The 17,520-nt window shown below is 43.2% G+C and overlaps 1 protein-coding gene across 3 annotated transcripts in view; it reads right to left on the bottom strand.

Annotated features, from left to right (window-relative positions):
- Positions 1-17,520, bottom strand: part of IQUB (IQ motif and ubiquitin domain containing) — a 67,092-nt gene that overhangs the window by 21,690 nt on the left and 27,882 nt on the right. For all 3 annotated transcript variants that reach the window (XM_068276379.1, XM_068276380.1, XM_068276378.1), the window contains exons 9-11: positions 8,815-8,985; positions 2,595-2,771; positions 211-459 (exon numbers count right to left, since the gene is read on the bottom strand). In XM_068276379.1, the coding sequence (XP_068132480.1) occupies positions 211-459; positions 2,595-2,771; positions 8,815-8,985 (597 nt within the window). The remainder of the gene's footprint in view (positions 1-210; positions 460-2,594; positions 2,772-8,814; positions 8,986-17,520) is intronic.

Raw genomic sequence — 17,520 nt, 5'->3', positions numbered from 1 at the left:
GAACTGGTTTGTGTGACATAGTAAGGATGTCTATAGTATTTAGCAAGTACTATGGCCCTCTTTTTAAAGCTAGGTGAAGCTAGTGTCAAGTATACATCAATAATACAATTATATATCAACAGTTTTAAAAAACTAGCATGGATACTACCATTACCAATACATCAACTTAAATACTAACATATACCTTCCAAATTAACCAGGCAGACTTACTTGGAGCAGAAAGGCTATTTTAGAATCATCGCCATATTCTAATTCTGACTTTTTCAGTTGTTTCAGTAAAAGTCGGTATTTGGAAAACTCTTCCCTCTGTCGAGCCTCATTGTCCAGTTTGGAACATTTCCGACACCTCCCAATACTGCGAGCATTGGCAGATAGAGAGAATTCTGTGGATGGTAGGTAACTTTTGCAGCTGGGACAGAAGTATATGTTCTTCCGAAGAACAGAAGAGTCTTGAGGCACCTGAAAATAATTATATATAACAAGAGAAGCATAAAATAGTTTACAAAGCTACCATCTGTGTCAGTTTTTGATTACTGTCTGTGTCCTCACTGAAGAGTTCCCCTCACTTCCTGCAGTATGTCTGAGGACAGGAAATATGATGGGTCCCTACACACAGAAATCATAAAGTGATGGAGCCTCTAGCCATTTTAAACTTTATCCAAAACCCAAACAGGCTGGATTTTACTTAGCAAATCGTTTTATGTATGTGCCAGTCACTAAGGCTCCTTTCACACTGCCAGATAAAGCAGTCTGTTTACCGGAACGGATCTGTTCAGACAGGCGTAACACAAGTTTGCGTCCTGTGCGATTTTTCCAGATTGGTCGGACGAAGCGGAAGGAGATGGAGTTTGTCAAAATCACTAGGCTGCTTGCTGTGTATGTTTTGTAAAATACTCATCTGCTGCCATCCATGGAGGTCCTCCTCTGCTGCTGCATCTCTCCATTCAGGTCGCTGTGCGCTAGAAACATTGGAATACTGATCCCAGAGCACCATCAGAAACATCAGGCAACAACTGGTTTGTAAAAGCCCAATGGGAATCGTCCCTCCCCAGGGAGGATTCTCATTGGTTCACTGAATAGTGCACCAATGAAAATCCTCCCTGGTGCTAAGAAAGGATTCCCAATGGTCTTTTGCAAAGCAATGAGAGCCTGCTGATTCTGATGGGGCTCCGAGATCAGTATACCAGGTTTTCAACATGCAGGGACCGGAATAGATGGCAAAAGATACCGAGTGGGATGTGACCCAAAAACAAAATGGAAAACCAGATGAAAAAAACTGTAGTCCAATGTAACAAAGTGATCTGTTTAAAATGCAAACTGATCAGTTTGTACAGGATCAGTTTTTCATCAGGAAGAGTATAAATCCTGGACTAGTACCATATGGTTAGAAGGTTACTTTAAAACATATAACCCCCCACTTTAAAAAAAAAAAAATGTTAATTACAAACTTTCACCCAAACAAACAAAGTTGTCCTCAAGTACAAAATATGCTGTACTGTTTTTGTTATTACATATGTTATTATATACTGTTGTAAGTTTTTTTAAGTTTTTTAAAGCATGTTAAAAACAACCAAAAACATTGTTCATGCTGTATGTCGAAATCCATAGTTGTCTAATAGTAAAATATTTACCTTGATATACAATATGTGCTGGACTTACTAATGACCTTTGGAAACATAATCTAATTGCACGTAGGGGACCGTCTATTCCGCAGTCAGTGGTATATTTATTATTAGGCCATTAGAGCCATAGGGGTACAAACAATTTTAATCAGCAATTTTTTCTTGCTCATTTTTCTTTTAATCATTTTATCCACCTGGCTACAGCTGCCAGATATGTGCCATAAAATCCACCTGCAAGAGGTGTTTACAGAGCTGTTTGTTGTCTTAGGAGAAGATACTTGAAGGGTGAGCAGCGCTCTCGCTTAGCAGTGCAGCTTAAGTCAAGTTCCTGACCACTCTAAGGGCCGATTTATTTCCACTACACACGGATTCTAGATACAGAAAACTGACTCCAATGAATGCCTATGGGAAATCTGCATCAGAAAAAAAAATCGCTTTAGTGGAAACATGCCCATAGGCATTTATTGGAGTCATTTTTTCTGCATCCAGAATCCGCGTTTAGTGGAAAAAGGCCCTAAGTTCCCTGCAAGAACTAACATTGCAGATCGCCATGTGCTGAATAGGAGAGCAAGGCAGGTACAGAACAGAAAGCTAGCATTCCTTACGGCTCAGTAGTAGGGTAAAACTGTTTCCATTCAAATAAGACTTAGGACTGATTACTTAGAATGCAAGATTAACATTAGGCAAGGATCCATGCTGAAATGAACAGCTAATGAGAATTTATCACCACTTTCTGTTTACACTAAATAAGTTAAGTATGAACTGATGTTTCATTTATGCACAATAAAAATGTGATTGGAAATCAGTTTTGTTGTTTCAAATGGCAGACTGCGATGACTGTGCATAGCAGGCCAAAATATCCTGTGAACTTTCCTGGTTCTGTGCATAGTACTGGCATCACAAATTGCTGCCAAAGGGAGTTACACCTGGTAATAAGGTGCTGCTGTACATGTTGTTCTCCATACTCCTTACCTTAAGCAATCTGGCAATTTCCGGGTTAAAAGTTGGCGTTTTTATATACTGCAGAAAAAGAGTAGATATTCTCTTCCGAAGTCCTTCCAAGTTGCCATCTCGGACCCCACGCATTAAAAGATCTGCTTCTCTGTCAATCAGCTCAACAATCTCTTGGGTTAATTTGCAATTATGTTCCTAAAAATACACAGGAAACACGATTAATACATACAATATGGATCTGTACTTTTCTAATGAGCAAACTTGGGCGGGTTTGAGCACACAAAGAGTGGGGTGCTGTGATAAACTATGCTGCCCAGAGACAGAGGTTATTTTAATGTGCCCTATGGCCAGAAAAGGCACATGCTTTGTAGTAAATCAATGTGGTGGTGTGTAAATATGTATCCAAAGAAAACAAAAAGGTTGTTGCACATCAGCAATTTAATCTTCAAATTACAGCAACAGTTTTGGGCAATCCCTGACCTTCTCAAACTGACAGAACATGACACAAACAGGGAACGCCTTTAAGAATATGTAACTATGGACTCTTATGCTACTGGGACTTGCATGATGCCTAATGCTTGATTATCATGCAGACTCATGAGGACACTTCCTGTTTGCTGATATTTAAAGGGACTCCGAGCAGTGCATAAACTATGGAAAGATGCATATCATTTTAAAGCTCTCTTTTTCCTCTTTCCAATGATATATAAACCGCCGCCCTACGCCTTTTAGTTTTCGCTATTTTCGCGATTGAAATTGCTGTGGCTGCGATTTCAATTGCGAAAATAGAGAAAACTAAAAGGCGTAGGGCGACGATTTAGGTGTCGCCGGAAAGAGGAGAAAGAGAGCTTTAAAATGATATCCATCTTTCCATAGTTACATTGTATTACACAGGCCGACTTTTTCCTAAAGTCAGCAGCTTCATTCTGCTGAATGGAGCTGCTGACACTGGGGAAAGTGTCGTCCTGTGTAATACAAGTAACTATGGAAAGATGGATATCATTTTAAAGCTCTCTTTCTCCTCTTTCCGGCGACACCTAAATCGTCGCCCTACGCCTTTTAGTTTTCTCTATTTTCGCGATTGAAATCGCGGCCGCGGCAATTTCAATCGAGAAAATAGCGAAAACTAAAAGGCGTAGGGCAGCGGTTTATATATCATTGGAAAGAGGAGAAAGAGAGCTTTAAAATGATATGCATCTTTCCATAGTTTCTGCACTGCTCAGAGTCCCTTTAAGTTCCAGTTTGTGTAATTTTCTGTCAACAAAAGAAAGGATCTGTGATTATAATACCCCTTTAACATTAAGTCACCAGCTTGAAATTCATGTCAGGGCTTCCATGCGAATCCTAATTACCAGTGCCAGTTCAGATTGGCGGTGGGGGTCCCCAGCCTAGTTTTAACGAAATCCCCAAAGGACCACCATAACTGCATTGTAGCTTGGAACATTAAAAATAGTTTTTTTCAATTTTGACCTTTTTACATTCAAGATTTTATTTCCCAAAATGTTTTTTCCTTAACATCGAAAAAGGGTGCTCTGCAAGAGGGACTAATGTGTGGGATTGTTGCTGCCACCTTCACCTCCTGCACTGCAAAGTTTCTAATGGCTGACGTCAGTTTCTGTTACAACAAATGCAGTATAACGCCAGCTCCCATGCAAAAACAGGAAGTGCAGTCATGTTGATTTTTTCAGTGATATCGGACAAAAATTACAAAAAATATTATATTGGTAAAGGTATGCCAATTTATTCATCTAGTGATATATATATGGGTATTATCCCCTTCTTGTCAACTGCCACTTTTAAAATCATGGTATTGCAAGTGAAGCTAATACCTAGAAGGCTTTAAATCTCTCGATCCACATGAGGGCTGCATACCTCTATGGGAACATTAGCTGACAGATGACTGGTGCAGTATGGCTGAGGGAAAGCGAGTCATGTGACTTCAGTGACTTTAGCCAATGGAAGGAGAGGTCATAAGTCACAAAGTTACTCTTGGCGGGAAGGTGTGGAGGAGAAAAGCAATCTTCTACAGCTGGCAGCCAAATGATTTTATGAAAGAATGATAAGAGCTGCTGGTTGATGTCATCATAGAGAAGACGCTCCCATATTTACAGCTTTCAAAACTAACTTCAACTGCACAATTTTGTACTTTACTACAGAGTACAGAGCAAGATGTAAACATGCTGAGTTTCCCAGAACCACACCCTCACCCTCAGAATGTGCAAGCTAAGCTATGTAACACACGTGGCCATATATTACACCACAACTCAGGGTCACCACATTTCTACCAAGTGAAGATCTGACCCCATTCAAAACGGTTAATTGAGCAGCATGGTAGTCAAATATATATACAGCACATTCTTGTAATACATTGCAGGGCAATGCAGAAACGGAAAGTTGCACATTGCTTTCTCATCAATGTCTGATGTCACTGCATATCATCCACAATACGAGTTGTATTTAAAATATAATTCCATGATTTTAAAAAAAAAATCCCACTATGCCCTCGCCCCTCCTAACTACTCTCAGTGTACCTCCCAAACTCCTCTATATACCCACCTTAATGGGTCATTTGAACCACCTCCAGCTAGATAGGCCCTGGGGTCAGACCCACTCACCATCCTCCCCCCATATCTGAGAACCCTTGCATTGCTCCCACTTTCCTGTGCCCCGACAGCAACCATAAACCCCCTCTCATCCCTGGGGGCTCAAAATACTGGGGGAAGTTCTGTTGCTGTAACTACCATGCCATTCCACTGATCACTGGAAAAGAGTGTGGTGTATGTGGCCTGAGCACAATGTCCCCTTGGAGGATGTCACTTTCAGGAGGCTGGGCCACTACAATGTCTCCATAAGTTAACAGAGACCTGAACAGAAGCCTCGCCATGATGTAAATATTGGTATTTTAAGAGGCAGACTTGTTAAAGTGTAGGTATGAATGATGGTGGCTCAGTTTGGACTGGGTCTGGTATACTATGCCTTAGTTGCAAAAAGCAATCCTTCAGCTTCATACGGCCTGGAATAACTAGTTTGAATGTAACAGCAGCCTACTGCACTGGTAATGTTGCCACAGAGTGCAGAGAGCCAGATCTGGAACTACCGCAAGTTTAATTGAAATGAATAGTATTTGTGCATGCCTGTGTACAACTTCCTTTGCTTCCCTGAACAACGCTCTACACAGTAAAGCAGGCCATCCATCTTATTTATTAGTACAAAGAGAATTTCTAAGGTACCCGATATGGTAAAACACTTAAAACAGTTTAAAAAGGAGAACCAGTGTTGGACTTACCTTTCCTGTAGAAGGGGCCAGCAATGAACCGGAAACATGAATTTGTTTATACACTAGAAGGACAACAGGTTTTTTTGAGACTTTGCTCCCTTGTTCAGATCTATACAACAATAGAGCCTGTCAGCTTAAAGGGGAACTGAAGTAAGAGGTATACAGAGGCTGCCATATTTATTTCCTTTTAATCAATACCAGTTGCCTGGCAGCCCTGCTGGTCTATTTCTCTGCAGTAGTATCTGAATAACACCAGAAACAAGCATGCAGCTAGTCTTGTCAGATCTGACTTTAAAGTCTGAAACACCTGATCTGCTGCATGCTTGTTCAGGGGCTATGGCTAATAGTATTAGAGACAGAGGATCAGCAGGGCTGCCAGGCCTATAGCCAGTGGCTGGAGCTACAAAATGTATAGTTTTGCATCAACAAGAAAAAGTTCGTGGGCACCAGATAAGGAAGCTTTATTTATTCCAGGAGTGTTTACAAACAGACATTCGCAGATGATAAATCAATTATACATCACCGCTCCATTGTAGCTAACAGTAGACAGAGTAGATGGTATGATCGTCGACAATTGTTTCGCGCTAACGAGCGCTTTTTCATAGACAGGACTCCATGGCGGGGAGAAGCTCACCGCCATTCCCTCAGCTCGGCGTTAAGAGGAAGACCCCGTGCCTTACTTCACCCACCCGGCCCGCCCCCTCTCACCTTCCCCTTTGCGGAAGGCGTAAATGCGTATGCGCTCCACAATGGAGCGCAACACTGCACTTACATCACTTCCTTGGATGCTCAGCCACCCGGCACACACTCGTCTTATTACGTGGCGAGGTGCGTTACCAAGGAGACTCACCAAAAGCGGAAGTCCCACTGTGTTGGCCTGAACAAACCAGGCCACCAGTGCTGGGACATTTAGAGGGTCCGTTAAAAGTAAGGGAAAATATAAGTGAGAATCGGGGATGGGTCGGATCGGGACTGCATTCAAATATATATTCAACGAGAAAGCGAAGAAGGAGTAAAGTCATACATAGACACCCAAAAAGATAAGTGCTCACATATAACCACCGATAGTGCAATAAAGTAAACTAAACTTTGGCTAACTGTAGGTGCAAAGAGAAAAAGTAGCCTTGTAGCTAGCTTAAATTGAGGAGAATAATGCACTTTTTATGTTAGGTTAATATAATGTTAGAGCGTTTTAGTATATTGCTGTAGTGTTTTATTTATGCATAACGTGTAAAAGTCGCCTGCCAAGGTCCTCGCCCCTTTTCTAGTTGACCCAATAGACTTACATCCTTGTCAAGGGTCTTGTAGAGGTGGGCGGTGACGTGGGCGGGCACTCGCATATGAAAGAATAGAGCGTGCGAGCGTGTCCATTGCCCCTGATGAGTCACGCCCTCTAGTGACGAAACGCATACGGCGGAGCCTTGGACACGCACGTTTCCAGGAAAACACACCAGAGACGAGGGTTGCCGGCGCCGCGGTGGGGAACCTGGCGGACGTCTATTGGATGTGTGAGATATGTTTCTTTTATCTGGTACGCAGTTTTAATGTGGGGCTTTTTTAGCCATATTAAAAAAGATTTTATGCCATGAGAGGCGGCTTCATATGTTTTCTCCTAGTTCTGCTGGTGAAGTCTATGTTTGATACACCGGTTTGAAAGAATATCTTTGGTGAGCAGGGGATTTAGGGGTGGGGAGCGTGACCCCCGTCCTGCATGCGGTGGAGGTTTCCTAGCACAAAGTGTGGTTTCATACACAGGGTGTACTAGTGCTGGAAGTTTACCCTCTATGTGCGTATATGTTTTATTGCTATTTTAGGACCTGGAGTGAGACCTATTGAGGAATCGCTGCTGTGAATATCTTAAATTAGTGCAATAACGTTTACCACCAGGGAGATATAACAGAGAGGCACGTAGTAGAGTGACTTAGGTTATCCCAGCAGTGACACATTGTGTGCGAGGTACCTTTCTGGTTCTTGTTGATTTTTGAAAATGTATAGTTTTAGTGTGATGTAGGCTGACATCTTGCAAATTCTTTAAGGAAAACTATCAAAGTTAACTCAAATTCTAAATACCATGTACAGTATATTTCCAGTAATTACTAGCAAATAGCAATACAAAGGCTTTTTGTAATCTTTTCTTGTTTTATGTGAAGAAAATGACATTTACAGAGAACAGTTCTCATTGTGGGCTTTACTATGGAAGACTGTGCCCAGCAAAACCAGCATACAGAAACAATCTTCACTGGCTGCAATACTGTGACTGAAATCTGTTCAGAATGATACAAAGCAGAAATATAGCTTCAAATGTGTGTAAATAATCATCAGCTGAAGCTCTGTGTTCCTGTCTGCGTGTCTCTCTCTGCCATGCAGTGTAAAGTAAACAGCTTACAGCCAGGTTACAGTTTAGCTCTGCTTCCCTCTCCCCCCGATGCAGACACAAAATTGTTACAAAACAATTGGTAAACACGCATTTTTTCACACAGGCTGTGCTAAGAGACCTCAGAAAAGCATTTTAGTGTTGCTGGCTAAAAGCTGGCTAAAAGCTCTATAGGTATGTGGGGTTTACACAAAAAAATGGTTTCTTTGATAGTTGTTCTGTAAAATGACATTTTCTAAATATTTTTCTTCCTCCAAACTCTCTGATGTTTACATCAGAAGGTGACAAGTGTGAGGTAGCAGACTCACAGGGTCATCTGGCCATGAATCCACAAGCAAGTAGGTGGAATATCTGGGGAACAGGACCTCACATAGACAAAGTAACAGCATGTAGCTTTTCAAGCTCCAGAGAAAAACATACACATACACTTTATTTGAGAATGACATCTACAGGTCTAATACACGTTAAATTTGATCTAGAAAAGACTGAGGTTTAATGATTATAGCAATAACCCAGTTGGAAAATATTAACCGCTACAAAACATGTTTACCTAACCAGATTAAAACATGAATAAGAAAAGACATTACCTTAACAGTGTGCTTTAATGTCAGGAGTGCATCAAGTCTCTCATCACGAGTGAAGTACTTGGCATTAATGCTGTTATAGATGTCACATAGCTCCCTGGCACGGATTGTAAACTGGGTATCCATCTCCGTGGTTTTACCATCAAATGCTTTCCATTTCTTGGGATCACAACACTTTCCAGGGAATCCAAAATTACAGATAAATAAATGTTTAGTTAAATAAGACAAAATATTTTTAGCCACTTTCATCACAGGACATGGACTCTCACCAGAAAATGTGCAATAAAAGAACGTTCTGGTAGCATATTCCCTGTGTTGTTGGAGAATTCATTCATATTCCCCACCTTTCTATTCCCGTGAGCTTTTGTGCAGGCATTTCTTTCTGGAACAATGCTGCACCTCACAGACTTGGCAAGCAGAGAATGACCGCAAACAATCAGTGTGGTCTCTGAGCATGTGACCTCCATGATCACTCACTGCAATTGGCTAGTCACAGAGTTCCAGCTGAGCTTGGTTTAGGAACTCACCTTAAACCTTAAAGAGAAACTCCGACCAAGAATTGAACTTTATCCCAATCAGTATCTGATACCCCTTTTTACATGAGAAATCTATTCCTTTTCACAAACAGACCATCAGGGGGCGCTGTATGGCTCATGTTGTGGTGAAACACCTCCCACAAAGAAATTCTGAGTATGCGTATGTACTCTTGGCAGTTTCATGACTGTGAACCCTGTTGCATTGTGGAAAATAGCTGTTTCCAACTGCCAAAACAGCAAGCAGCAGCTACATCACTTGCCAGCAGTAAAAATGTCACCATGTGATAAATGTCAGAATATAAATCAGGGATTTAAAATATTTTACAATGGGCAAACACTGACTAAATCATTTATACATAATTATTGTAAAAATGAAGCACTTTTTTATTATATTATTTTCACTGGAGTTCCTCTTTAAGTGACTTGTGACATGATGAGATAGACGTGTATGTACAGTGGCAAGCATACAAATATCTATGCTGTGTTCCCTTTCTTCTTTTTCTGCCTGAAAAAGTTAACATTCAGCAATCCAGCTGACAGTTTCTATTCAGTTGGGACCCAGTTGGACTAGTGTAAGGGCTCATTTCCACTAGTGCGGTGCAAATCGCCGGGATTCCACCGCTGACGAAATCGCATGCATTTTTGCCGCGATTTCGCATGCGATTTCGCATAGGCAGGGTATATGCAAATTTAACCATGTCACTGCCTGGTTCAATTTACCTTAGTTTTCATGCGAAGTGGAAACAGGACCATCCACTTGTATTGGTTATGCGAATCCGCATGCAGACAACGCATGCGGATTCGCTCTAGTGGAAACAGGCTCTTATTCACATTATTAAGGAATTACAGCCATAAAGCTCTTTCCTGGCAGAGATTAGTTTCTGACTGCAGTGGATGGATAAAAAAGGTCAAATGTTTTTTAGCTTTCTGGGACACAAAAAACACTGTGAACTAGAAGGATGTGAGACTTTTGCTGGATTGCAAAAGGAGTGATCAAAGTCGGTTGTCTATGGGTAGGGTGTGTGGTTGGTGCCGCTCTGTGGTCCACTCTGGTGGTGGGATGATCTGGCAATAGGGTAGACAAGAGAAAAAAAAATGCTCATAGCAGGGTTGCTCACATGAGTAATTACCCGTGATTCAAATGAGGCTTAATTGGCGCAGGTGTGCGGCGGGGATACAAGGTTTTTTTTTTACCCATAACATCGCCGTCCGCCCTGCGTTCTAAACAGCTTGCACGTGTCCAGTTGGTCACATTGCAAGCCTCATTCCAGTGCATTTTCTTCTTCCGGCTTGAAGGAGGAAGTGTGCTGTGGTGAGGCTTGCAATGCCACCACCAGTATGAAAAGCAGAATACAGCACCTGTCTCAGCTTGTTATGGAAGTTTTGCATTTTGGCCACTCTCTGCGACTGACAGGGGCGCCCCTGGCCATTTTGTCACTCCAGGCAAGGAGACCTGTGGCGCCCCCGCCCTCTCCATGAAAATATTCGCAATGCGGCAGCTTTTCACCAGAAAATAATCGTATTACAGTAGTGGTTCAGCGCAATACTACGAGCCCTTGATCTACCGCCACTATACCACTGTGTCCAATTGGAAAAATGTACTGCTTGATTGTGCTTTTGGTACATTTTTGCCATGGATTTGCCATTGATTGAAATTCTGATCGATGTGGTGGCTGATAATCGCCATATTCGATCATTTTGAAAGAATCTGTCTGTAAAAATGAATGCATGTAGTTAGGGTTACTAATAACAAGATTGGGTGATTCAATTGTAAGGGTAAGATTGGGGGGGGGGGGATCAAAGTAGAGAGTAACAAGGAACATTTATAATTACTTTTTTCCTGGCAGACTCAGTGCTGACTCGCTAGGCAGTAGTAGTGTTAGGGAGTCTTGCCCAAGGTCTCCTACTGAATAGGTGCCGGCTTACTGAGTAGGAAGAAGCAGAGATTTGAACCCAGGTTGCCTGTGCCAGAGGCAGAGCCCTTAACAATTACACTATCCAGAGAGAGGAGGAAAAGCACTTTTATTTTGCTTTCCTTTAAGACAAGAAGACAGCCAGCACTAGGGGAAGGGGGGGGGGGGATCAAAGGTGAATGAGGGAGAGAGGAGGAGTGGAGAGAGACTGAGAATAGCCTGAGGTGGAGCAGAGATCTTATCTGTATTGCAGCCACATCACACAGAGGCGACTTGCCTGTAATGTGACGCCTGTCCTACCTGTCTCTCACACAAGGCTGCAGCAGCCCTCCTGGAGTCTAAGGACTGTCTAAATCTTTTCAACCTGTGTAATACATACCTCCCAACTTTTTGAGATGAAAAAAAGAGGGACACTTCTGCCATGCCCCTGCCACACCCCTGATCACTCCCCCGTCACACCCCTACTCACGCATACCATACAGATTTCATAAGAAAAATATGCTGTTTTATAATTCAAACCACCCTGGTCCTTTCTATCCTGGGTAATTTTCCTTCATATTAACATTTTAAAATTAGTAATATATCAATGTAAAGGATGGGAATAAAGTTTACAGTCAAACACATTTTTAGTAGAGATATATATATTTACATAGAAAGAGAGACAAAATCCTGAAAGAGGGACATATGAGGAGGAAAGAGGGACAGAGTGACAGGGCTCCCAAAGAGGGACTGTCCCTCCAAAAGAGGGACATTTGGGAGCTACGACCTTATCTAGCTGACCACATGCAGTCTTTACAATGGTGAGAATGCAGACAGTTTTTTTTCTAAGGACACTGTAGGAGGCTAGCTTCTCTTCTGCATCATGTTGTGTACATTTACCAGCTTGCCATCAAATTGTACATGTATTTCCCTCAGCCAGCCTAGTGCTTCACATTGTTGGCTCTCCATAAACCACAGACTTATACACTGTACCAGCAGCAAGGGGGGAAAAAAACTCACTCCTTCCTCCTGGCTAGTCCCGTTCTGGAATGCAAACAAAGACACCATCCTCCTCTTAAGTCATAAGGAGGGGCGGGCAGGACAGGAGTCACACAGACACACTCTAGATCCTGAGATAACACTAACATTAGGGAATGCCATACAAAGTGTTTGTAGACAAAAGGTTTGTAGATTCCTTATTTGAGGCTGAGCAGTAGAGGCTTTCATTAGAACTTTTTATCTCCGTTCCCTGAGTTTTCAGCCTCTAAGGACAGGAAAAACAAACTTTTTTTCCCTCAAAGCCGCCCTGCAATAAATCTGCTGCTCTAGGCAATTAGCTGGTCAGCTGGTCTCTAGAAGCGCCTCTGGCGATTGAGGTAGCAACTCCACCATTTTCTGTTTGTACCGAGGGTCTAATAAGGTTGCCACCCAGTACAGGTCGGTGTCCTTCATAGTTTTGATATGGGGTCCTTCCTCAGACACATCAGCATGAACTGCCCTATTCTAATGATGTTTGAGGCAGAAGACTCCAGCTCCCCTTACCGATCCAGGGCATCATCCTCCACCACAGTTTGTTCCCCCCAGCCACGTACAAGACTAGGGTCCCCTGAAAAGTGAGAAGCCCCTTGGAAGCTTGTTCCTCTTGCTTTTCCTCACCACCACAGCCACCACCCTCCTCTGAATGCTCTTCAGACTCCTCCCTCTCCTCATGTGCAGCCAATGACATTGCCCCCTCTCCAATTTGCCACACCATAAACTCTTCCTCCTCTTCACGCTCCTGCTCATCCTGATGAGATGTGCCCTTTCCCAAACCTCCACTCAAAAAAGTGGGAGATTACATATCATCTCGACTCAGCTGTTGGGCCTACCAGATCTTTTTATCGTAGCGCAAGTGTGGAAGGTCTAGTCTGAGTTTAGCGCCACCAGTGATACAATGTTTGTCTGACTGGCCTGAGGGTCTGCCTCATCCTACCCCACAACCCCTTCTTATTGGCACTTCTCATTTCCTTATTCCAGTGCAGTTTGCACCAGGTGAGCACTTCCCAACAGTTGCAAATTATGGTTGGAGGTGAGAGTGAAGGGCTATTTACTGGCTAAGCGACTGCATGACATGGAGATAGGGAGTTTCTGCAGAGTAAGTGGCTGTGTGACATAATTAAAGGGAACCTGAAGTGAGGAAAATTATTTAAAATAAACATGACGTAGCTGCAAATGAATTTTACATACTAACCTCACTGTCCGTTCCTCTCAGAAGCTCACCATTTTCTTCTTAAAGTGATCCCTTCCAGTTCTGACAATATTTTGTCAGAACTGAAACATACCAGTTGCTGTCAGTTATATATCAGCAGCTGTCAGTTACAACTGAATGTGCAAGGTAATGTTCATGTTTCCCTATGGCTCAAGTGCGCGATATTACAGTTTAACAGTGTGCTGACCTGGAAGCGGTTATGGGGTAATGGCCATTTTTAAAATGGAGGACAGAGAAATCCATTGATCACAGTGGACAAATGGGACACAGGAAATGAGAAAGAGATTGAGGAGTAGACTACATAGGAGGTAGGTATGACTTGTGTATGGTTATTTTATTTTCAGTTCAGGTTCTCTTTAAGGCATTTCTGCAAGCCGAGTGAACATGTGACACAAGGAGGAGGTTCCTGCCGGCCTACTGGCTGTATGACACAGAGAAATGTGAAGAAAGGGGAAAATGGAAGAAATCAGAGCACAGGACATTTCAAGAATAGGTGGTACAAAAGTAGGCATGGGGAGATCAGATGTAGCAACTACACAGTACCAATGTTGCAGTGCAGCCAGTAGGAAGCCAAAACTTCTTAGTGCTCCCCATAATCTGCCCTAGAATTCCAATGGCATCCAGTGTGTGCCTCAGCATTCCAGTGCTCCTCAAGATGTGTTCCAGGTTCCTGCTGTTCCTTCATCATGCCCCATCATGATCTTTGGAATGTGTGACACATACAGTGGTACATTTTGGGAAGCTATAGGAAATGCATCTTATTAGCATGAGAAAATAAACTAGCTGATAATAATGTACCTTGTGTGTGCTCAAACTGTATCCATTGTGACCTGGGATGTGGCACATATTGAAAGGTGAGCTTTAGGGCAACAAATGACCTGTGCCTATAGGCTGCTGAAATCTAAATTTGCCCTTGTACTTACATTGAGTAAATAAGAATTCAGATGTAAAAAAATATTTATACTTGTAAAAAAGCAATACACCAACAGATAATTTAGTTAAACAACTAACTGCTGGTAACAGTCCAGAATAGGCTCAGTCATCCTGTGAATGGTTACAAAGGAGGCCAAAGTGCACTGGTAGTATAGTAAATCTGGATAAATCTGGTTTTCTTCTGCATCTAGTGCCAAACTGTAATTTAAATGATTAACACAGTACAAATTCTTTCTGGGTATTTTTCCTTCCTGCTTCTTAAAGTGGCCATACACTGGTCGATTTGCCATCAGATTCGACCAACAGATAGATCCCTCTCTGATCGAATCTGATCAAAGAGGGATCGTATGGCCACCTTTACTGCCCCGCCACGCTCCGGCTACTGAACTTCCTGTCCAGGGGAAGTTTAAACAGTAGAGGGCGCTCTACTGCTGTTTAAACTTCCTGCCGGGACCGTAAGTTCTGTGTAGCTCTGGAGCCCGAAGCGGAGAAGAAGACCAGGGGACTCGCGCCGGCTGGAGTAGGTAATGTATTACAGCTGTATTGCGTCGGTCGTCGAGCATTCGAACGCCGCTAATGACGCACTCCCGACCCGCCGGCGACCGAGAAAAATCTTCCGCACGGATGGGTCAACGGGAATCAACGGGAACGATCGATTTCGGACGGCTGTATATCGGCGGGAAAATCGTTAGGCGTATGGGCCCCTTTAGAAACAATTTATTTGTTGAAAGAGCTATGCTCAACAACAGTTATGCCAAAAATTGTATTTTAACTTGGTTTTTTGGTTATTGATGTGACATGTCTCAAAAACATATCTCTCATCAGACCTTTTCTCACTCAGGACACAACTAAAATGTTAATACATGCTCTTATAATATCTCATCTGGACTATTGTAACATACTACCTTGTGGACAACCAACTAACAGACTGGCACCTCTCCAATCTGTATTGAACTCAGCTGCTCGTCTTATTAATCTTTCTTCCCGCTCTTTCTCTGCTGCTCCTCTCTGTCAAGCTCTTCATTGGCTACCAATTAACCAGAGGATCCAGTTCAAACTCTTAAGGTAGCCATACATCTAGCGAAGTATGGGCAAATTCGACAAAGAGACAAATGTATCTCTAATCGAATCTGATTAGAGATAAATTTGTTTTTTGTTGATTCTGCCCAAACACTACAGGTCGTTTCCCGTCCGATTTTAGCATGAAATCTTCAGGGAATCGTCCGCACTGCTGCTGCCCCCATTGTAAAATGTGCCCAGTCTGTGCATTTATACGTTACCTGTCCTTTAGCAGTGTCCGTACGGTGTCCGTAATCCTACAGGCGGCTCTCCATACATGCCACTGGCACATGGCCTGTGACATCAGACACTATGTGCAGATGTCAGACACTATGCGCCAGTAGCGTGTACGTACAGCCGCCCCGGAAGTTACGGACACCGCGCGGAGGCTGCTACAGGACAGTTAACGTATAAATGCACACACCGGGAACATTTATACATTGCGGCGGGGGCTTGGTCATCTCGTCGCTCGTTCCGGAAATCACCGCCGTACCGCCGCACACCCGACCAACCAAATACGGCCAGACATCTTGGGGCATGTGCGATCGACCAATTTCCATCCCAAAATTGGTCGCTTTGTCGGTCAGGCATGCACTTGGGGGCACCGATTTTCATCCAATTCGATTTTAATAATCGAATTGGATGGTTGATCGGCCGCCAAGTCGCCTGATGTATGGCCACCTTTAACTCTAACTTACAAAGCTCTCCACAATCTCTCTCCTGTGTACATCCCCTTACTAGTTTCCAGATACCAACCCAACCGCAATCTCAGATCTGCACATGACCTTCTATTGTCCTCCTCTAAAATCACTTCCTAACATTCATGTATACAAGATTTTGCACGTGCTTCACTCCTCCCCTGGAAACCCCTGCCACAACACATCCGTCACTAGCCAACCTTTGTTTTCATTAAATGTGCCCACAAATCTCACTTTTTATATCAAGCATATGCTCTACCTTAAAGAGGTCATACACAGGTCATACTTACCTCCTGTGTAGTCTACTCATCAATCTCTTTTGGCCCATACTCACGGGCTGCAAAAGTGGCCTGTCGCCAGCACACGTGAGCGTGTGCGCGACAGGCCGGCGACAGCTCGTCTCCAGGTCCCTCCGCATACACACAGCAGAGGGACCTGGCAACTAATGCGACGGAAGCTGTCGCTGTTGTCCCTCCCCCCGCCGGAAGCGCCGTCTATTTGCTATTATGTTGCTGTTGCTAGTCCGCGTACTCACGCGGACTAGCGACAGTTGCGGCGGAGATGCGGCAGCGACTGGCGCCAGGTGATTGACCGCGCCAATCGCATGGCGACATCAGCGACGGGCGACAGTTCGGGTGCGCGCCCATGCAACGCCGCATACTCACGGGCGACATGTCGCTGCAACACGCGCGCGCTGCATGTTGCGGCGACAATTGTAGCCCGTGAGTATGGGCCATTTCTCCTCTTCTGCGTCCCATGTGTCCGCTGTGATCAATGGAATTCTCGGCCCCCCATTTTAAAAATGGCCATTACCCCATAACAGCTTCCTGGTCAGCACACTGTTAAACAGTTATATCACCCACTTGAGCCATAGGGAAACATGGACATTACATTGCACATTCAGTTGTAACTGACAGCAGCTGATATACAGTATAACTGACAGCAACTGGTATATTTCAGTTCTGACAAAATATTGTCGGAAATGGAAGGGATCACTGTAAAAAGAAAATGGTTTGCCTTTGAGAGGAACTGATAGGGAGGTTAGTATGTAATATTCATTTGCAGCTACATCATGTGTTTATTTTAAATAATTGTACTCGCTTCAGGTTCCCTTTAAGCCAGTTCCCTTCTGGCCAAGTTGTACTCCTACTAGATAACCTAAAACACACTGCCTCTAGGTATGAATATATACTACCCCACCACATGTTTGACCCCTATTCCTTTAGATTGTAAGCTCGCAAGGCCAGGGCTCTCTCACTCTTTGTGTCTTGGAATTTGTAACACATTCATATTAATTTTGTCACTGTAATTACCAATTCTGTGTTATACACTAATATACAAAA

This window comes from Hyperolius riggenbachi, chromosome 3 (assembly GCF_040937935.1).
Source record: "Hyperolius riggenbachi isolate aHypRig1 chromosome 3, aHypRig1.pri, whole genome shotgun sequence".
NCBI lineage: Eukaryota > Metazoa > Chordata > Amphibia > Anura > Hyperoliidae > Hyperolius > Hyperolius riggenbachi.
The sequence above is the reverse complement of the archived record's forward strand: the minus strand, read 5'-3'. Positions and strand labels throughout refer to the sequence as shown.